This window comes from Streptopelia decaocto, assembly GCF_964273445.1.
Source record: "Streptopelia decaocto genome assembly, chromosome: 4".
NCBI classification, from domain to species: domain Eukaryota; kingdom Metazoa; phylum Chordata; class Aves; order Columbiformes; family Columbidae; genus Streptopelia; species Streptopelia decaocto.
This window is the reverse complement of record NC_138658.1, coordinates 5,173,981-5,196,270: the sequence shown is the minus strand read 5'-3', so window position 1 is coordinate 5,196,270 and position 22,290 is coordinate 5,173,981. Positions and strand designations below refer to the sequence as shown.

The 22,290-nt window shown below is 43.9% G+C and overlaps 1 protein-coding gene across 3 annotated transcripts in view; it reads left to right on the top strand.

Annotated features, from left to right (window-relative positions):
• The first annotated feature begins 849 nt into the window (after positions 1-849).
• The window catches only part of PPP3CA (protein phosphatase 3 catalytic subunit alpha), a 165,791-nt gene continuing 144,350 nt past the window's right edge, over positions 850-22,290 (top strand). For all 3 annotated transcript variants that reach the window (XM_082052098.1, XM_082052097.1, XM_082052096.1), the window contains exon 1: positions 850-1,469. In XM_082052098.1, coding sequence (XP_081908224.1) covers positions 1,412-1,469 — 58 coding nt within the window. In that variant the 5' untranslated portion in view covers positions 850-1,411. The remainder of the gene's footprint in view (positions 1,470-22,290) is intronic.

Genomic DNA, 22,290 nt, shown 5'->3' with positions numbered 1-22,290 from the left:
CCCCAAGGCAGAGCAACAAAGATGATGGAGAGGAGCATCTCCCTTATGAGGAAAGGCTGAGGGAGAGGGGCTCTTGAGCTTGGAGGAGACTGAGGGGTGACCTCATTAATGTTTATAAATATATAAAGGGTGAGTGTCAGGAGGATGGAGCCAGGCTCTTCTCAGTGACAACCAGTGATAGGACAAGGGGTAATGGGTGCAAACTGAAACACAGAGGTTCCACTTAAATATGAGAAGAAACTTCTCAGTGAGGGTGGCAGAGCCTGGCCCAGGCTGCCCAGGGGGGTTGTGGAGTCTCCTTCTCTGCAGACATTCCAACCCGCCTGGACACCTTCCTGTGTAACCTCATCTGGGTGTTCCTGCTCCATGGGGGGATTGCACTGGATGAGCTTTCCAGGTCCCTTCCAACCCCTGACATTCTGCGATCCTGTGACTCAGGGATGTCATTAGCAGCTTCCCTGTCGCGCAGGCCGGCCCTGCAGCTGGAGCCCCGGGGCTGGGCGGCTGCCCCAGCGCGGCCCGGCCCGGCCCCACACGCAGCCGCAGCCACCGGGCGCGGTTCCCCAGCGTGCGGCCGCCGCAGCCGCCCTGAGTGACAAGTGGCGGCCGCCCCCGCGGCCACACGCGGGCTCCCCCGCTCCGCCCACGGGCCCCCCGCGGTCCCTCCGCGGCCCCGCCGGTCCCCGCGGCGCGGGTGGGCGCGGGCGGCGCACCTGGGCGGCGCGGAGCGGAGCGGGGCGGCGGGGACGGCGCTACCTGACAGCGACTGGCAGCTCGGGCGCAGCCAATGGCGGCGCGGGGGAGCGGGAGGGCGGGGCCGGGCGGCGCGGCGGGGGCTGCGCCGTGGAGCGTGTGCAGCGCCGCGGGGCCGCGGCCGGTGTGGGTGCGAGCGTGGGGACGGAGCCTGCGGGGGGGAAGGCTCGGATCCGGACCCCGATCGCCATCCAGAGCGGCGGCCGGCGGCGGGAGGAGCCGGGGCAGCTGGAGGCGCGCCGCGGAGGAAGGAAGCGCAGGGCTGGCCGCTGCGTGTGCAACCTGGCTGTTCCTGCTGCCCGCGGCCACTCGCGGCTTTTCCTGCCGGCGCTGCCTGACAGCCGCCCGCCGCGGGTCTCGTCGCCGGGGTCTTTGGCGGGGGGGTGAAGAGTGAGCCGTCCTAAACAACCCGGAGGCGTGATTGAAAGCGAGCAATAATTAACTGGAGGAGGAAGAGGAGGAGGAGGACGGGGGTGGAGGAAGACGAAGGAGGAAGGCACCGCGCGGCAGAGCCCAGCTGAGCCGAGCCAGCGAGCGGCGCTGGGACGCGGCAACTTCGGCCGCAGCGGAGGAGCCGGAGCCCTGACCGCAGCGGCGGCCGCCGCCTCAGCCCGCGCCTGCCCTGCCCGAGGGGGAGAGCCCCGCCGCCTCCCCGGACATGTCGGAGCATAAGGCCGTCGATCCCAAGTTATCGACGACGGACAGGGTGGTGAAAGGTGGGTGCTCGCTCCCCCGCTGCCCTTTCGGCCGGGTCGTCCCGCCGTGTCCCCCCCGTGGTCGCGTCCGTCCCCCCCTTCCCGACCAGGTACCGCGGGGCTGCGGGCGGCGCGGCCGCTGGAGGCGGTGGGCTCGGCCCGGGGGCTTGCGCCGGGCCCCGGTGGAGGGTTTGCGGCTTCCCTCGCCCGCCCGCCCGGCGCTACATTGCAGTATTTCCCCCCCTTCCTCCCCCTCCACCGCCGCCTCCCCCTCTCCGCCTTGAAGGCGCTGCACAGGGCTGGCGTGAGAGAGAGGGGGAGCCCCAGCTTCCTCACCGCCCCGGTGCCCGGGGGAGAGGGAGGCAGGGCTCGGCCCCCTCCCCCAGCCCGCCTGCTCCTTCGGGCATCCCCCCTTCCTCCTCCTCCTCCTCCTCCGGACTGCGCTCCCAGACCCCCCCCGCAGGCTGCGCCGCTTGTCACTGCCGTTCGCTCCCCGCATGCAGCAGGATGCCTGGAAACCTCCCCGCTCCCCCCAGCCGGGCTCCCCCCGCACCCCGGTCCCCGCAGGGCCGCCCCCGCGGCGGGGATGCCGGGCGGGCGGGGAGGGACGTGGCCGTGGGCGCATGGGGGCGGCGGGAGGCGGCTTCCTCCTCCTCCTCGTCCTCCATCGCCGTCTCCTGCTGACGGCCCAGCCTGCGTGGATGTGGAGTTATCCAGCGGGGAAGCGCGGCCGTGTGCGGGCAGATGTGCGGGGGGTGCTCGCCACGAACGCGTCTCGGCTCCATGATTTTTTTCCCTCGGTTTCGGAGGTATGCGTGTGCCGTATAAACAAATTAGAGTTGGGATTAACACCACATTGTGCCCTGCAGTACAGACCAAGGTCTTATTTACCGAGGTGGTGCCTGATTTAAATTGCACATGTGCATTTCTCGGTGCGTGGGTATTTGGTTTTTTTTATTTTATGTTTTTTCTTCTACACTGGCCACGTATACGCTTGGATATAGTGTATTTCATCCGGTTAGGTTGTGACCCCTATACCAATGCAGAGTGGTAACAATGGAAAGCACAAACCCTAGATGCATTCTGCATCCTTCCAGAACCCAGGAGGCTGGAAATGGAAATGGCCTTGGAATATATACACTTCTGTGTTTACATGAGTGTACACTAAACTAAACACCCAGTGTAAATATTCAGAATGGCATATTACTTGTATTTTTTATATTTACGCTTTTTATCCATTTTCCCCTCTGACTTATTTTGCTATTCCCTCCAAATTAAATTTTATATCTTCAGATACCATAAGAAACATAATTTCAAGCACGATAAAATAATAAAAGACTTGGGAATTCACCTTTATTTTCTAGTATCTGCAATATTTACTGCTTGTTTAGGTAGTCAGTCTGTTATATCACACCAGGAGTGGGCTTTGGAAGCCTGAAACAGCTATGTTTAACTAATGAAGGAATTGAGAAGGTTTTTTTGTGATTATGTTGTGTCTGACTTTTTAAATGTTATTTATTATTTTTAATCTGCTTTGGCCGTAACACATGACCAAATGTCCTGATCTTTGCTGTAGCAGAACTTCCTTCATCTTAAGTCGGTGTTCATCATGAGCAGGATTATCTCTCTATTTACAAACCCCCTCAGTGGTTTCAGCGCTTCTTAATGTGTTTTGTCAGTAATTGCCCTTTGCGTTTTTGTAATGGCTTAGGAATGGTGCTTTCAGATGTTTGAGAAAACTTAGCAGTATCTATAGTTATGTATTTTTATGATGCAACTAAACCAGAAATCAACTTTGTTAAACTGAGTTGAAGTATTGAACAAGAAGACGACATCCGTTCTGCTCAGGTGTCCGTCTCACCTGGTAACTGTTGTCTCATCAGAGTTTCACTGGAGATGTGAAGATTTAACTGGTTCAGTCCTTTATTAAATATTGAAAGGCCTTAAAATAGCATCTGAACAGAGTAGTACACAGTAAACTGATTCTTAATAGGATTTTTCTTTGCTGAATTGTAGACACTTCACCTTGCCTTCATATAGATGGTAGGGAAATAAGAGTAAGAAGACAATTGGTGGTGATAATAGTAATAGAGGTAGGAAATGATTACTTGGTTTCTTTCCTATAGGACGTGATTTGTACCTTGTGGATATCAGCAACTGAAATAGGCTCAAAATGTTAAATGAATAAGAAATAATAATAAAAAAGGCACCTTGAAAGCACCTCTGCAAGTAGTTGGTATTTTAGATATTCTGATGTTGGCAAGATATAACCTGTGAAAACCACCTCATTTTTTTCTTTATCATATAAAACCTTACATGGCAAGGAAATGTTTTTATCTTACAGATATGGGCTCTAGATTAAACTCCTGGGTTTGTTGTGTTGTTTTGTTTTTGGTTTTGCTAGTTTTTCTTGTGTTTGGTTGGCCTTTTTTTTTAGGGCCTTTTGATTTGCTGGTGCCCGACAGGAGATGTCTCTTTCTAACAACATTTCTGGGCTGGCTGCTGAAAATCCCGGCCCAGCGCTGTTACGTAAGGGTGGGTTTGGTTTGGGGAGGTGACGGCTCCAGCAGCTTCATGCAAATCTCTTGTGGCTGACAGCTGCCTCTTGTTTGTCTTAGGCTTAAAACAATGAAAATATACTGGGAAGTGGGGTATTTCTGTAGGTGAGGACTTCATCTCCTACTCCATTTTGCTTTGCTTATTGAATTGTCTGAACTTTATTTTTATACAAAGTAAAATATGCTTGTGGAAGAGGGGGGAAAAGCTCAGGAGGCACCAAGTGCTTGTAAGGCCTTAGTCTTGTTTCACCCCTGTTATTGTGCACAGTTACATTGGGCAGAGTGAAGTTTTTGGATCTGACGCTGTCGTGGAATGATCAGTGTAAAGAAGAAATTAAAGTCTATGCGTAATTTTCAGATGCGAATTAGCTCGTGGTAAAGTTGACAAAATAGTGCTCCGTGGAATTAAAGGGGAAGAAGATCCGCTGTGGGGATGCAGATGATGCAGTTAGTTTGAGAAGTACATTTTTGTTTTACTCTTGTACTTTCTTAAGATGGTATATATGTGTTATTATGCAAATTGGACAGTTCACCTTTACTCTCTGGATTTTGCGATCCTGTAGAGTTGCAACGCTTTGAACGGTCTGTCGACCGCAAATAACCTGTGCGTTCAGGTACGTTCAGAGGTTCCTGGGATCAAGGCTCAGGACAACACACTGATACTTAACAAATAGAAATTCCTTGCTGTTTTTTTTCTGTTAGAGGTACGGTGCAGCCTTCACCTGGATAGTTCTTGTTCTCCTTATCCACGCTGCTTTATCTCCTGAGGCTGCCCAGCCACTGTGTTGTTCTTGTGAAGGTAGGAATACCTGTCCAGGAAAAGCTGCCCTGAGGATACGAGCGCATTCCTCCTGGGTCACATAACAGCTGCCTGATGTCAACAGCTTTTGGTCACTACTGACATTAGCAAGATTTGAACCCCACCAACCTGGAGGGAAGAGCTGTGGATCGTGTTACTTGACCTCCTCAAAATATTCAGTGTTGCATTACTGCCTTCTAGAAATACTGCTCTAAAGCGGAGTAATCCTAAATAAAACCTTCGAAAGTGAACTGGAGCGGTCATACAAAGAAGTAAAGGCAGTGTTTCTTGGAAACCTTGCCATTAGTTAGGTACAGTGATTGTTTTGATTCTTCTGGGCAGGTCAGATGGTTCTGTGCTTTTGAGTGGTTTGTTTGTGGGGTTTTTTTCTTTATCTTTTTTCCTCCTTTGAACAAAAGTGGACTTTAGATGAAATCCTTTCATCTCAGCTGTTTAGATCTCTGCTGCCACGGCTTGTGAACCCTGGTGTTGGCAGTTTTCTTGGGTGATGCATGTGAAGGTGTACACAGTTATATCAGCAATTTCCAACGCCCATAATAACTCAGCGCTGGTCTCCGCTGTCTCTGAGTTTCAAACCGTGGCGTTGTTAATGGTGTTCTAAGGTTCAGGCTGTTGTTTGTAATACGAATGCCAGCCATCAGTGTCAAGTTCAGATTCTCGAAAGGTAAAATTGCTGTCAATAATGGGAATTAGCAATGAAGTTTGGGGTTTCCATGAGTCCAGGGAGACTCGTGTGTACTTGCCAAAGGCCTGTTCTCCAGGCTGGGAGCCAGCAGCGGTGGATTGCAGGAGCCTGCGTCTGTCTCTCCGTGAATCAAATGCGATTTTCCCGGCATAGATGTGTCCTGCAAGCGCTGGGCTGCCCTTCTGCGGTTTCTGAGCAATTGTGTGATGACCTGAATGTCAGTAGCGCTGGTGAATGTGGTATATATTTTGGTGTAATCTTGAGCGTTAGGAAATGTATGACGATGACCAGCGTTGCTTGGGTGGTTGTAGCTGTCTAATGACAGTAGATTAAAGATGAGGGTGCTGCAGATCCAGCATCTGCCTGATCCTCATGAAGGGAAGAGTTGCTTTGTAGCTGTTCCTGTTGGCATGGGAAAGTTGACTCTGTTTTTCTTTCAATTAATGGATCTTTACTTAGTAATGTACTCACTTGTTCTGGGGGGAGCCTGCATCTGGGTTTAAGGAGTTTTATTAACTAGGCAACCGTGTCAGAAGGTACAGCTGGGGGTTATCTGCTCTCCTCCATCCACCTGCACCTTCATTGGAAGCCATGGGTGACTCTGTAATCACACATCCCCTGGTACCTTCATCCCTACGAGATGCAGCTGAGAGCAGAAAACAACCGAATATGCTTGCATAGGCGTTACTTAGTAAAGAAAATGAGGTTGGCTTGTTGTTGTCTCATGTGTAACCATTTTTTTTTCTTATCATGGGGTTAAAACTAAGATAATAACTGTAAGACCAGGTTCTGTCAGCTGGGTGCTCCTTAGGTGCTGCAGTCTTTGCTTTTTTACACTGCACCCATCTGTGATGGGTGTGTAACGCTTGTAAAGGATTGCGAATGGAGTAATGAGAAACTGAAACAAAATCAAAGTACAGTGCTTGGCAGTTACGCTCGTGTAATAAAGCTGGTGATTTATTTTGCGTTGTGAGCTCGCTGAGCCTTGTGGTCATTAAGATAATTTTGTAAGTAAGGCCTTAGGCAAAACAAGCCTTTTGGTGTATAGGCATAGAGAAACAAGCGGGGTGATGCTGAGGGCGCCTCTGTGGCGCAGTTATCGCTGCCCTGCACAGGTGGGAGCTTTTCTCATGCTCTTTGTTATGAGAGGGGCTCACTGAGCATGCTGAGTCTCAGCACTGATAGAAGGTGAGGGACAAAATCGCCTTATTTGTGTGTTTAAAAAACTTTTGTATGCTTCTGAATTCCACACTGGCTAAACCCCTGTGCTGTTACCTGCTTGTCTGGGCCGAGCTTAATGAGAGCTGGTGCTTTGGATACCACTGGTGGTGGTGAGAACCTCGAAAGAGGGCATCACGTTGGGTGTTATCAGTATTTAACTCAATTGGAAAATATGAGCTGGTTGAGGTCATTTTCCATAGGGGGATGTTGTAGAGAACAGTCGTTTCCTCCCTGTTATCCATCCATTCCCAAACTGAATAGTATCTATTTCCATTGTGTGCACCCCGCTTGGAGATGATCGATGTGTCATGGTTGTGCTTGCTTTTTGTGGAGGTCGTGATGGGAAACTCAAAAGCAAAATATATTTACCTTTGATAATATAACTTGATGTTTGAATTTTTTGGTGGTAGTTTCATGACTTTGCAAACTCTCGCATTCCTTCCTATCTGGTATTTCTAAAGAGATTTTCTGTCAGAAGTAATTTTGGGTTATCTCAATAAGTAAGTACCTGTAGCTTTGATATTCCAAAATATTATTATTGTTATTATTATTATTATTATTATTATTATTATTATTATTTTTATTTATTTATTTATTTATTTCTTCTATTTTGCTGAGGGGCTCCTAAAGTACAAAAGCAGGGCTATAATTTAAATTTGGCACTCCTTTTAAATCTGAGTATTAATTCATACAAGGCTTCCCAGTAATGTTGAAGGAGCATATTGTGGGGGATAGTTCCCTCTATAGATTCAAAGAATATGGAGGAAATTACTTCCTTGTGAGTATTTTAGGATACAAAGATAGCGCTTAACACTTTCCTCAAGCGTGCCATAAAAGAAGCCACAAGTTTCTGAAGTAAAAGCCACTTCAAATCATCTTCATGCAGAGGTGCCTCCTTATATTCCCTTCTATGTGGTTTCACAAGTCAAATTCAAGTTACGTTCACATAATGTTTCTTCAGTTGAACACTTAAATCATTTCCTGGTCTGATAATCAGTCATTTACTTTGACTTCCCCCATAAAAGATCATTTTATGGCTACTCAATCGATAATGGTGGAGAGTATCATCTCAGTTCTGAAAAATATTATAACACGTCATGCAGTGATCTGCCACTCGGGGTGTAGATTCAGATGTATTATTGCTGCAGGTTGTACATTCTTGTTTTCCTTTAATTACTGAATTGGAGGAAGGCAGAGATGGTTGGTTGTGGAGAAGCAGGGACACAGGAGTGCTATGATGGTAAATATTTCTTTTAAAGATACAAATCTGAACTACTTATTCCTACTCTACCGACTCCTCCATCAGAAAGCTGCTCCTGTTGAAATAGCTCCTCCGGAGTAGTAACTCCTTGACAGTCATTTACGTGCATTTTAAGCTGACTACGGTATCTATTTTTATAAGCGAGGCTGGGCACGTTAATGTTGGTATGGTAACACGGCTGTATGGGGAGGACATGACTGTCATATTTTAGGTTGAATTATGATGCCAACACAATCTCCAACTGATTTCCAGCTAATATGATTTACGCTCAGAGCTGGAGAGGGGAAGGAGCACAGTGGAAAGGCACCAGGGGTCAAAAATAGTGGTTTTAGTTAGGAGTTAATTCCTCTTTGCCTGGGGCTTGCATGTGCTTGAGGCATTGATGGCCTGTTTTTCCTTTCGCAAAGTTTTAGACAAAAACATAATTTGAGGATTGTCTACCACTTGAACCTCTTTCTACTTAATAAATCTGTGCTGTAGTGAACTTCTGTTGCGGCTTCCTTTTGTTTTCAGCAAGTTGTTCTTTTTAACACTTTCTCCCCTTTGTGTTTCAATATGCCCTTTCTTTTCCTATTTCTTTCCTGTGTTTCTTCAAACTGTTTCTCTCCTTATTGCTCTCGTACTTACTGCAGAGCACGTCGAGCAGCCTGAGTTGCCGCTCGGTGGCTGTGATTTGGGCGCGTGTACCTGAGCTTCACCGAATTGGGTGTCGTTCCTTTGGCGCCTCTAAGTGCCTGGGGATGCACATAAGAAGAGGAGAAGTAGATGCTGCTTTTTCCTCAGGCTTGTGTCGTAATTCTGCATCCAGCTGCTGACTCTGCCGCTTTCTTTTCAGCAAACGGCTCAAGCTCTCTCATGCTTGTGGCACAGGGATGTCTCTATTTTGCGCCTCTGCTGCTCGCAGGTTGCTTGGCAGTAACGTTGGAAACTCGCAGCACGGCTCTTGGTTTTAACTCATAGTTTGCAGAAAGCTCTGAGGGCGACCATAGGAAGGGAAGATTTGGTGACGCTGGTAATGGTTGCTTGAAAAAAGACCCAGAGTTCACCATAGATGAGTGAACTTAAACCCCCACCTTAAATTCTTAAGCGTAAAAGGTGCAGAACATAGTATTATACAGAATCTTTGCAGTGAAGAAAAAAGGAACAACTATGCTAAAACATGGTTGTCTTAAATCTTAGCAATAGTAATAGCTATTTCCCCATCTTTCTGGCTTAATAAAATAGTTGAATTCTGTTGCATTGCGGGGCTTTCAAAATGGCAAAGTGTTGTAATGGGATGAAACGTGCACTGACTGAGGCAGGTATCAATATAACGATGCTGGTATTCTACACCAGGCTTTTTCTCCATCCCATGTGGGCATTTTATTGTGTCAGATCCATGTTGGCCAAAATACCTTCCTGGAGTTGTCCTGACTGTTGCACAATGTAGAACTGATGTAGCGGAGCACAAAAGTAGAACCAATTTGCTATGGAGCGGATTCTGCTGTAATGTTGGCTCTGATAGTTGCTAATTATACGAAAATATCAAGCCCACACAGTGTTGCCACAAGAAAGGAAATGCACTTTGAACTCCCGATTGGAATGGTGAAAATAATGTGTTAATAATGGGTTATGCAGATGTGGTGCTGCAGACACAGTCTTGAATGCTCGCTCTGGCCGTTGTTCAATAGGCTTAATTAATAAAATCCAAACTGCAGGTTTTTGGCCTAATTTAGTATGTGATTAGATTTTAATTATTAATTCAAGCTTTTGTGAGTGTCTCTGAAGGTGGGTTGTACAACTGTTTGTGTTTTTCTGGTAGTGACAGCTTAGTAATTGTGTGGCCAGATAAAGCAAAGATCCCGAGTTGTTCATGTTTTGAGGTGACCATCATTTGGAAAGAAGTTTGAAGTATGTGCTTAACAGTTATTTGTGTCTTTAGATAGAGGTGATAAAAGGAATGACAGTTTCCTTAATCAATTAGTGATTTCTTTGTTAACCAAGAGAAAAACAAAAAAACAAACCAAAAAACCCCAACCAAAACCAAAGCAGCCCAAGGTGCAGGAACTTGTGACTTCCTTATGGTCTAGTTCTGTATGGGTGATTTTGGAGGAGAAAGCACCTGTGTAGAAAGGAACAAATACTCTTGTGTTTTCTCTAGAAATGACATTAAATTTGAAATAGTATATTCCAGGTTCTGTGGAGATTTTCCATGGGAATACATGCTGGCTTTTCCTCCATCTGTCAAGGAGTAATGCTGCAGTATAGAGTGATATTGAAAAAGTCTTTCTGTATCTATATACATGGGCTTTTTTTTCTACTTTAACCTTTTCTTTGCATTTGTGTATTTGAATCCTTATGAAACATCCTATTCAGATCACATACCATACAGTTAATGAATCAATTAAAAGCTTCTAGATGGGGAAGCCTATATTGTTGATGGCTCCAGCAAAAAGATGTTTCATCATCCACTTTGGACTTGAGATAGTTTTACTCAGCACTCCTCTTTTTCAACAGCAAAGTTGGGATTTCTTGGCTGAATTCTGCTTTTATTACTGGATAGGCTATTCTAGTGTTTTAATACCTCTTATGTACCATAGGTTTTTAAGCTGTTTAACATAACTGACAACTTGAATGCAGCACCATTCATGCAAAATGCTTCACTATTCCCTCAAACACACAAAAACAACCCATGAACAGAAATTAAAAAAGAAGTAAATCAGAATTTAAATAATTTTTTAGTCTTTTTTCCATGGCGCTTGCCAAGTTTCGGCTTGATATAGATTACAATGGTCATACTGTGTTACAATCTTTGCAAAAGTGCAACTGGTCATTAGCTGCAATGACACGAACAGCTGTAGTATTTTATGCTAACAGCTGGGAACAATCTAGTTCTCTTCAGTAACTTTCTTTTATTGTTCCTTTCATGCCATTTTTGAAACGAGAAAGCGAGATTATTGTATGTGTTCCCTATTTGACCCCAGGGATTTCTTCGCAGGCAGTGGTGGCAATTAGGTATCAAAATACGGCGTTGCTGTTTGTGCCTTGGACCGTTTCCCTCTGCGGGACCCGTTTCATAACCCGCTGAAATCTGTGGGAGTTGGAGTCTTTTCATTAGCTTGAGTAAACTGTGAATCAAGTCGTCATCCTAGGGCTTATAATTTCGGCCTTCCTTTTCAGTGCATGATTTCACATCGCTTTAAACTGCTTTTTGATATCTGATCTGACGCAGCTTAGGGCAGGACAGCGTTATCTCTCATTTTAACGCTGTGCAAAGCGCGCTTCTAGTTTGCAATGTTCTCGTTTAGCGAGGGAGAAGGGATTGTCTGTAGGTGGCTGGTTTCCTAAGAAGTAATTTGCTGTTCTGTTGGTTTGTCTTCAGAAGTGTGGTCTGAAATGTTTCCTATGTATATACGTATGGTTGTTTTTCACCCTCGACAAGCAGAGAACTGGCAAAGGCAGTTAGTGACATTTTTAGTTACTCATGTGCTCTGCGTGTTTAACCCTAAATTTGATTTAGATTATTGATGAGTGGTTTTTCTATGTCTTGTCTTTTAAGAGAAGTTTCCTGAGATAAAGCATCAATACTTTCTGTTAACTGTAGCAACTTTTAAGCTGTTTGTCCTTCCTTTATCAACAATAAGGAGGGGAAGATGACTTTTAAGATGCTATCTTTTGAGTACGCTGAGTCGAGGTTACTTTTGGTAGGGGGAGGAAAGGAAGGGTGAACTCAAAAACCCATATTTGTACTACAGAAGGGATGAACCTGCATTCATTTCAGTTGAGAGATTAGTTTTAGCTTGTGGGCTGTTGACTCCCTTGGCAGGTATGAGGCTTGTTCTCTACCATTTAACCTTCCGCTTGCCGCTCCACTGGAGAAATGGTGTATCTGTAAGTTTTATGAATGACGTGTCCTTTCTCAATCGCAATTAAAAAGCGTGAGCTCTGACAGCTTCACAGGAGCACGGGATGGTCGCAGCTGGAAGGGACCTCTGAGGTCGTCTGGTCCAGCCCCAGCTCTCTCCACCTTTCCTCATAGGAGAGACGCATCAGTCTCTTAAACCATCGTAGTGGCCCTTTGCCGCTCTCTGCAGTTGCTCCACATCTCACCGTTTCTGTGTGAAATCTAAATGTAAACAGAAGGTAATTAATACATGTGAAGAACTTGCACGTTAGGGAGTAGCACACCCATATTTAACAAGGTACCGCTCCTTCCCTGGAGCCCTGAATTTTGGGTGACACCTCCCTCACGTGTGAATACTGTCTCAGAAGATGAAGGATATCTCTGTCATTAACAAAAGTCTTGAATGCACGTGATTTCTTATTTTTTTTTGTGCAGTATTAACCTCACATCTTGTATCTTATCGTCACAGACAATACTTCACTGTAGGATATTGTTTGTATAACCTAGGCTAATCTTAGGAGTACTACCACTCAGAGAGTTACTCTGCAGACGTCATCTTGGTTATAATCCAGTTGCTATGGCTTCTGAATATGTGTTAGACTCTCCCACCTGGATTTATGGGAGTTGAAGGAGGCAGATTTTTGTAGCCCATCTTGAACTTGAGAACAGCCTCCTGGGCCGCATTAAGGTATTGCCAGAAGGGTTATCCATTTTTTTAAATGGATAATTAAAACATTGTTAATCAATTCACAGGCCTTTTGACCGAACATGAAATATAGAAATCTACCTTTAAAATGAAAGGTTGTGCCGGCTAATGAAGTATTCTACAGGAAGAACTCTTTGTGTGGTTATAAGGATCCACTAAAACACAACAACTTATTTTGAAATAGCAGCAAGATCTGTTGCATTGGGATTATTTAATTGACTCTTATGTAGCTGGTAGTGTTGCTGACAAAACATTTGTACGTATCACTCTCAACAGTTTTCAGAATTGCCTGAGCATGTATAGCTCCCCAGTTTGGTTTAACTGGAAAACAGGGTCAGGCATTATGCCCACTGTACTTTGCTTCGGGCAAATGTAAGGAAAATGAAAAAAAACATTATATGAATCTTTCATAGTTATTACCAACACTTCTGACATGACCATCAGTAAGGTCCCTTTTCTGATTACTGAAAGCAAGTGGTTATATTTTACTAGTCCTTGGTTCATCTGATTTCTTTTCCACAGTGACATGACAATTAAAACTGAGGGCGATGGCAATCTGTTCAAAAGCTTTGCAACTTGTATAAATGGCTTTGTGTTTCACCTCTAGTACTCTCTGGCATTTTGTTTGCTGCTTTTTCATGCTTTTTGTTTCCTTTCACGTTGCCCTGTAAAGCTGTGTAGGAAACACCCGAATATTGCATATATAAAAGTAAAAGAAAACCTGTGATAAGGGGATCTCTTGATGTGAGTAGCAGTGATACTGCATTAAATCATGAATTGTCTCTGTGCTCAAGTAGATTATACTGTATAGTAAAATCCTAGGGTGAAACACATCCCTGTGAACGGAGTTTAGAGGCATTTATGGTCTTTGCAACATACTGAATGACAACTGGGAAAAGGCCTTGCTAGTGCAGCTAATCAATCTTTGGCCTAATAATTTGCAATTAGAAAAGTGTATGTTGAAAGATCCCTTGTTGTGGAGAAATTCTGGCTGCAAAAAGGCAAGTGAGGTGTTGGAGAGTTGCTTTAAAGTTACTTACAAATAAAAACGGGTTACGCCGTTGTCTGCTGTTCAGGTACAGGCCATGCGAAGAGTGGACACCTGGCATAGTCACAAATAATAACCCACCAGAGGAAAGTGTTTCAGTGGATTATATTAATGAAAAACTTACTGAGAGTGACTGTGGTGGAAAGGTTTTCGTATAGTTGGTAACATATGTCTTTATGAGGGATGATACATGATGCTGGGATTTGTTGTTGAGAAACTACTGTATCCTGATGCTGTGAAACATTGGGCAAGATGAAGAGCTGACTTCAGTTTGTACTATGTTTTATCTGAACCTGTGATGCAAGCTATTTCTAATAAATAATTATATCAGCAAATATTAACAAATTACCATGGTTTTGTATGGCTTGTAAAATTTTTGCCTGAAGACTTAATGTAACAAAACTGGCCAAACTAAACTGTGTTTCTATCAGGATTTCCAGAAAATAAAGGGCCGTGCAAGGGCAGCGGGTTCTGCCTGTGCCTTGATGCAGGGCCAGGGTTTCAACTGCCTCCCTCAAGGTTTAGCAAAAACATTTTTTGGCTTCAAAAATGCAGTTTTTCTCTTTGTTCAAAGATAACTGGTGACAGTAATAATACTTCTTCTAATGTGCAGAGCAGCCAAGTGAACTTGAGGAGTCGGTGGGATCAGATGGGCTCTCTAGCCAGACAGTGCTACAAAATTGTTTCACAACTGTATTTTAACTACAGAATGAATTACCTTTGCCTGAGTTTGTTAATCAAGTACCACGGATTGTTTTGGTCAAAACCATTCCTTTCAAGGCTTTGTTCTTCCCTTTTGTCTTTCAGAAAAGCTAACTTTTTTTTAAAAAAAGCATAATGGTGCATTTATGATCAGTAGCCTATACACATAGGAATGATACATGGCAACCATCTCCTTGCTGGAGTTCTCATTCTTCATCAGCATCTGTATGCAGATTATCCTTATGCCTTCTGTCTGCTTTGCTGCCATACTGATAACAATATAAATATTTTCTACAAACTTAGGAGGCCACACTTTTGCATTTTGCAGTAAAAAAAGAAGTGACTTTTGTATGTGCTCACCCTCAACAATCTACTTGGGAATTGTGCTATTTAGTGTAAACTTCACAGTTAAGTAAACTTCATTCAGTGTTAACTTTCACTAGCAAGGAGTGCAGAGTATGATAAATGGACCACAGATGTTGTTATAAATGTTATTTATTTATACGTTTGTATCTGCTGCACTGTAGAAGTCTCTGAGAGATCCACACAGGTGATGTGTCGGTACATGGGCAGGACTATAATATCCTACAAGCCTCTTACTGATATCAGCAGGTGCTTCCAACCTTTACTCCAGAACTGGAAGTAGAAAAAGTTTGGACGTTTGCTATCGAATGGTAAATACTGGGTGTGCTACTAGTTTGTTTCTGCAGAAGAGGTGGTATTTGAACCAGAACCAGTGTATAAGGGAGAGGTAAGTGTTAAAAGGCTCTCTGCTTTAAACCACACCAATCCCATTTTGAGCCTGTAACTTCCCGTTTAAATGGGGAAATAACCGTGGGTGGTTGTGTGGCAGGTAGGTCTCACAGAGGCAATAGTGTTAATGTTTTGTGCTATGTCCTGGCTGGATTTTGATGGTTTAGAAAGCTTTGTGCCTTTTTGCACCTCAGACAAGTCTTAAGTTCCAGGTTGCTAAATCTTACTGAAAATGAATGTGTTCCTGAGTTAACTCAAAGGAGTGTCTTTTGATTCTTTAAAAAACAAAACAACAAAACCAAAAAAATACAAACAAAACCCCAAACCCAAAACCTTAGTAAAATGTATGCATCCGTACATGACCTCTTTTTTAAGTCTTTATATGCAATCTTGGGCCCTTCATGTAAAACAGGATGTTTTCATGCCTTGGTGACATAGCTGCTACAAAACCTGTGTTAATATGGCCTGTCCAATGTCATACTCTTCCTCTGTACCACGGAGACAGTGATGACTGGAATGCATGTTGTCAGCGTCTGTAATCAGGGTACTTGAAATATTTACAATACTGTGATTACTGTCAAACTTCTTATACACACACACACACTGGAACTGCCTTGTATGTTTTTGCATTTCAAGTTTAAGTCCTGGTTTGTCTCCTGTTGTTTTTGGTTTTTAACCTAAGGTGTTTGGCAAAAATGAATAAGATAAAAGCTTCTGTATCTCCTGTCTGAGGTTTGCCATGTAGACACTTAGATCTCAGTGAAATAAGCAGGAGGAAGGAGCACTTATGCAAAACTTGAAGCTTTTCAAAGGCCAAAATGAGCCCTCAAGCATCTATTGAAGCTCCCAAGTTCTCTTTCAGGGGTTTGTCTGTCTAGAGACTCAAACATTTTCATGGATCCAATGAATGGAATTGAGCAAGCAGGGGGGTAAATCCTGGAAAGGATTTGCTGCAAAGGCCTCTGTGTTTGGAAGGCCACCTCAGATGGCCAGGACCAACCTACGAATAACTGCCCGCCCCGGTTACTTTCAGCAGGTACAAGGCACAGAGGAGTTTTGGTGCAAGACTTGACAGTCTGATATGTCTCTTTATTTTGTGGAAGGGCTGTGAACAGTTGGTGCCATCTTGGTTGAAAAAGCCACTGCTTTGTAGAAGCAGCTTCTTGTTTCAGACCCTGGTGATCAGTCTAATGGGAAATAACAAGGTAGCCCAAAACTATTACAGCCGTAATACTTCCTGCCTCGCAGGCAGAGTTCACAGAAAAACCTTCTAAACCCTGACTACAGGCTTGTTTAATTGAATCTCATATTTTAAACTGGGCATATCTTGGGTTGAGTCCAGGACATGGCACTGGAGAGGGTTTGGTGGCACTAGTTGACGATGCTGTCCTGTAACTGGATTGAAAGGATGTGCCCACCCAGTGACAGGGAAAAAACCTTCCTTCTTGGATGCTCCTTGCTGGGGATCTCGTAGAATCTTTTATGCTGGAGCCTAGAGCTCCAAAATGGGGCTTTTGTGAGCAGTTTTGCTCCCCTGGCACAAGCAGAATACCCACAGCAAGAACATAAGGGTTTCGCATTATTGCTGGGCAGAAATTGTGGAAGCTGCAGGATAAAGAAATGAAGAGGAAACAAATATTGGTGGAAAGAAATCATGCTTGTGTACATAACCGTGTAGCTTTTGTCCTCCCTCAGAGCTGAGGGCTCCTCTGGTCACGTCTGCCTGGCTCGCGTGGCCTACACTGCCAGGCCCTGCACTCCGTCTCCTAACAAGCTTTAATAGCTTTTTATTCACCTCTGTCTGATAATTTTTCATTTTGCAGGCTTTTTATTTTTCAGGAGTTCAATCCCTTCCCCCAAAGGTTGTTTCTTGTATACTGATGTACATAAACCACCTCAAGGCTTTCTTAAAGAATAGTGGAAGCAAGCCCGTTAGTTCTCCCAGGAGGAAAGCGCACTGAGGTCACTCGTATTCCTCTTGCTTCCCTTTTGGTTTTGTTCACTGCCATTCCTTGTAAAACAGCCAGGAAGATTTGTCAGGAACCACTTTTAATTTCCTCTTGTGCAAAATATAATCCAATATGGACTTCTATTTTTCTCATTTGTTTGATCCCTGTGTAGTTAATGGAGGGGAATGGACTACGTAACTAAGGTTCACCTTGCCTGGACAGCCTTTGGTTATTGTGACTTGTGTTTAAAAAACCAAAACCCCGTGTTATAAATTTAATTTAAAATTACTGTTATAAACATCTTCATATTGGTCTGTGGACTACTGTTCAGGTTTTCAGGTGCTGGAGGATTTTATTGGGAGAGGAAGGACAATCTGCAGAAAGGGGCAAGTGTGGAAAGCAGGGGCAATGCAATGTTTTGTTCTCTACCAACTTATTTTTTCTCCTAATGATTTTTCACTTGAGCCCAGGCCAAGAAAGGGGAATGTTGTGTGTGTTGTGGGTTTTTTTCGTTTTGCTTTGTTGCTCTTGCTCTCAAGATAGTGCCACCTGGCAAGGGTTAATCTTTAAATGGGAATATGAATCATGACTGTGCAGCCCGGACTTCAAATACAGTCAGCTGGCCTTGTGTTTTCAGTAGTAAATCTCTTTATCTTCTCCAGAGAGGTCACAGCTTCTTCTTTCCCTCTCATTTTTTAACTGGAATATTTGCTACCTTTTAATAAATTTACTTGAATTGTTACGGATGGAAAGCAGTCGAACTGCTCACAGCACAATATTTAAAGGTTTGTAGCGTATATTGAGGGTCTTTTTCTTTCACAGCACATTCCGGTTTTGATTGTCTGATTTAACTTCATCAAAATCGAGTCTCTCTGGCACTGGGAAGTAAATGTGAAAGGGCAAAATGTCTCATTTGAACAATGAGAGGGGTGTGCAGTCGTTTAACTTTCCTTGAGGAGGTTCTTGGGCACTCAGCCAGCTACAGATTATCATGACCTGTGAAAAGTGATCCCGGCATATATGTTCGCAGTAGTTTGTTATATAGCAATGACTAATTAAGACATATAGTCTCTGAAAAGCCTCTTAAAATCTTAGGAATAAAAGGTCTCATTTTCTCCAATACATGCTTTCCTAAGGCAAAGTGATTGTTCCATAAAATCGGAATGTCCTGTGGTGATTTTTCTCCCCCAAGAAAATCTGTGTGAAATGCACAGAAGAGCTGTGTATAGAGAATATATTGTTCTCAGCTTCTCAGAGGGCAGAATTCTTGTTACATTAATAAATTTACAGCACTAAGGAGGGCAACTAAGAAATAATTGAGATGTTTTTATCTTGAGCGGGTAGCAACACTTAAAAACAATTTTTATAATTCAAGCACAAATTGTCATTGCTATTCACAATGGCTCATGACTTGCGCATTCAATGAAAAGGACCGCCAAGATTCATCCTGTTTCCCCCTCTTATTTACTTTTTCAACTGAACTGTGTCGATTTGTGACCTGATCTGAAGGACGATGGAAACAAAGTGTGTTGACAGGTTGGTGTTCTTTGAGATCTGCTGCCAGACGGCTTTTGGAAAAACACCCAATTCTAGCACATATGGAAAGTCAGATCAAATAGTGTATGGGAGACTGACTGCCTTCGTTTTGGTCATTACAAAATGGGAGCAAATGATATTCTTATAGAAGTGTTGTAGCTCAGGTGGGCTGTCAGGAGTATTGTCCTTGTGGGGACATTTGTATACAGATTAAAAAAGGCAGGTTTCGTAGTTTTAGGATGAGATTCTCCGTATGTACATTGCTTTTAAGTTACTTTACATAAAATGGCTTCCCATCTAAGAGCAAGCTGAAGGGGGTATCTGTCTAAATTGCTTGTAGTCGTATAGAAGTTTTTCAGTATTTCATGCCGGAGCTGTGTTGCTAAGCCTCCATGTACTGGCCTGGCCATAAGTGGAAACGAGCCGTTCTCTTCGGTCTTAACTAATAAAGTTAAAGTATTTGCTTTAGCTGTGTGCCGACTTCTTTTTGGTTATTCACCAGCGCTGGCTGAAGAGCCAGTTTATTATAATGTGTAGCATTCAAGTCATGGTGCTCCCTGTATCAGCAGTCAGCCCTGTCTTAATGTATCAGATAAGCATAACAGTTTACAGAAGGCTGAGGAAATTAACTTAAGGACTGGTAAATACTGTTTGCCTTATCTCTATTAACCTAAACAGTTTCTCTAAATGGCTGGTGGTAAATGATCTTGACCAAGTTCTATGAAAATAAAGCATTTAATTTTGAATTGGTTTGAGAGGCCGGCCAGGGTTTACTTGTCTGCAATGGTAAGCTCTCAAATAAATCGCAAGATCATGTATGGGTGGTTTTGAGACAGGCTTATTAAATATATTAAGAATGTTAAATTGCAATAGCAATATTTTATTTTTTTCTGAAAAGGTTAGTTATATTTTTCTGCAATTGTGTAATCTGGTATCTTATAGAAGTTGTTAGGAGAAATTGTAGAAGGTTCAGCATCCTCTCAGAATGATTAGAAGAGCAATTTAAGTGTAGTGGGGGACATAGTGTCTTGGCTGCGAGGGGGATACAACCCTTGTCATTCTCTTGCGAAGGCCAGAAAACAACCTGTTTTCTCAGGTTCTTGCCTAAAGCCAAGTATGGAGCGCTCGTTCAGTAACTTCATGATGCTAAAACTTACAGGAGTTTAATCTGTGATGCAAGGCAAGAGTCGAAATAACTAACTTAGTACCTAACTAAATATCTAGTTAAATATCTATTCTGAAATGAATCGTAGGACCGTTTGTAGAATATCTGAGATCACATCTGGGGTCATCAGGTACAGCCATGGATGTGCTTGTCCCTTTCAGTGGCTTTTGTGTACTTGCAAAACTACAGTGACTTCTTTAAAAGGTTTATTTGGATTGAACATTTCGGCTTTTTCAATGACCAAACGCAGTATACGAACTATGATATTCTCCAGAGATTAAGTGTAAGACAGAAGTCACAAGCATTTCCTAAAACCAGTAAAGAAGTGGACTTGCTCTAACCTAGATTTGCTGTTCAGACCGGACATGCTGTATGTCTTGTGTTCATGCAGAAATCTCTCCCCTGTGCTGGAAGTGCTGAAGTGATGCAGAGCTGCACTTGCACAGGAACATTTGTCCCTGGGGAGGGAAGTTTCCCTGCAAATCTCCTTTCCAGGGGCATTCTAGCAGAATGTTTCTCTAGCCCTGTGTGGAGCATAAGCTCTTGCAACTTGAGACAAATAATTCTAGCTTGTTATGAATGCAGCAGTGAGAGCGAGGCCTCTGGAAATAGATCCAAATCCATATTTGTGGGTGGGAGCGTGTGAGGCTTTATGGAGTTTTGTTAATTTCTTTTTAATCTGATGTCTTGAGACAAGCAGCTGCAGTGCCTCTAGCATCGCTGCAAAATTGAATTAACCACATGTGCTGCTTTTACTGATATGTAGAAAGCAATGGCAGCCCAGCCACTGTCAGTGGTCGGCTGGATTCCACCCAACCTGTTGCCTGTTGCCCTTCCGCAGTGATTTCCACCTTCCCCAGGGAAGCTTTTCCTGCTCCTTGAGGGCTGAACGATTCGATCCTTTTGTTTGTAGGAATTTTCTGTAATCTCTGACATCCTGACTTAAAGATTGAAGGGTGGAAATTTCCTTCCTGCCTCAATTTACCTTTTCTTAGCCACTGTTTGCTAGAAGGAAAAGAAAATTGGACATGAAAAAATAAATGATTATGGGAGTCTGATAATGATTTTGGTGTTTGATGCATATTTTATTGCTGAAGTTTTCTCCGTGCAAGTTGCAGGTGGAAAAGTCATCAGTATGTAGGAATGCGGAGCTGGTAGAGGTTACAAAATGGATAGAGATAACAACAAAGAGTCAACCTCTCCCCCTACCTGTTCACCCAAACCAGCACAATCTGAACAAAACTTCCTCAGCCAACACAGCCCTTATCTGCCCGTGAAGGACCAACACGTGCAAGGCCATAAATAAAGTTCTGCCCATTTTGCTTTTCAAGCATACAGACCTGGGCTTCCAGGTCGAGCTTTTTTGCACCCGTCTCTCTTTGGGACCCAAATGCCGCAGGCTGAACAAAAATTACATTATCCCTAGTAAGTTGTGCCTCATTAGAATGATCACTTTTTAGTCTAGAGTCTCTATATAATTACTCTGTTGGCAATATAGCAAGGGAGGTTATAGAACTCTCAAGTGGAAGAACCAAAAATGACCAAGGCGCTGTTTTCTACTGGAATTACAATGCTGGCAAAACTATAGTCACTGTTTTTAGTCACTCTTTCCTATGAAGTCCAGAAAAAGTAATGACAGTACTTGTATGTCTATGGGTTCAGTATGAATACATTCTGTATAATATTTTAAACTCTGCTGGACTTTGTGTGGTAATGTGTCAGGTAGTTGTGTTGGTTTTTCAATCACTGAAGTTCTGAAGATGTGAATCTGATGGATAAAATGTCAGTCTTACCGCTGTACTTACTTCTGTATCGAATTGTTTAAAGATCCATTGGGGTGTGCTAGCAGCAAAGCAGAAACAAGTATAATATATTTATCCCAGGCTAATGTAGCATCAGCTAATTATGCAATATATTGCAGTGTTCCAGACCAGCATGTGAAGCTCCTGGAAGGCTGGAGGATGCATGACAAGCACAGGATGGTGTCCACCTTCACAGAATCACAGAATGTCAGGGATTGGATGGGACCTCAAAAGCTCATCCGGTCCAATCCCCCTGCCGGAGCAGGAACACCCAGATGAGGTTACCCTGAGTTCCAGCAGGACAGGGAACTGCTGGAGAGAGTCCAGCGCAGGGCAACAAAGATGCTGCAGGGAGTGGAGCATCTCCCGTGTGAGGAAAGGCTGAGGGAGCTGGGGCTCTGGAGCTGGAGAAGAGGAGACTGAGGGGTGAACTCATTAATGGTTACAGATATATAAAGGGTGAGTGTCAGGATGGAGCCAGGCTCTTCTCAGTGACAACCAATGGTAGGACAAGGAGTAATGGGTACAAACTGGAACACAGGAGGTTCCACTTAAATATGAGAAGAAACTTCTTCTCAGTGAGGGTGGCAGAGCCTGGCCCAGGCTGCCCAGGGGGTTGTGGAGTCTCCTTCTCTGCAGACATTCCAACCCGCTTCCTTGGTGTCCTGGTGTTTATTAGTTTCCGATTTGTGAAACTCTTCTGCTCAATAAATTTTTTACACTGTGAAGCTCGTCATGAATGAAAAACTTGAC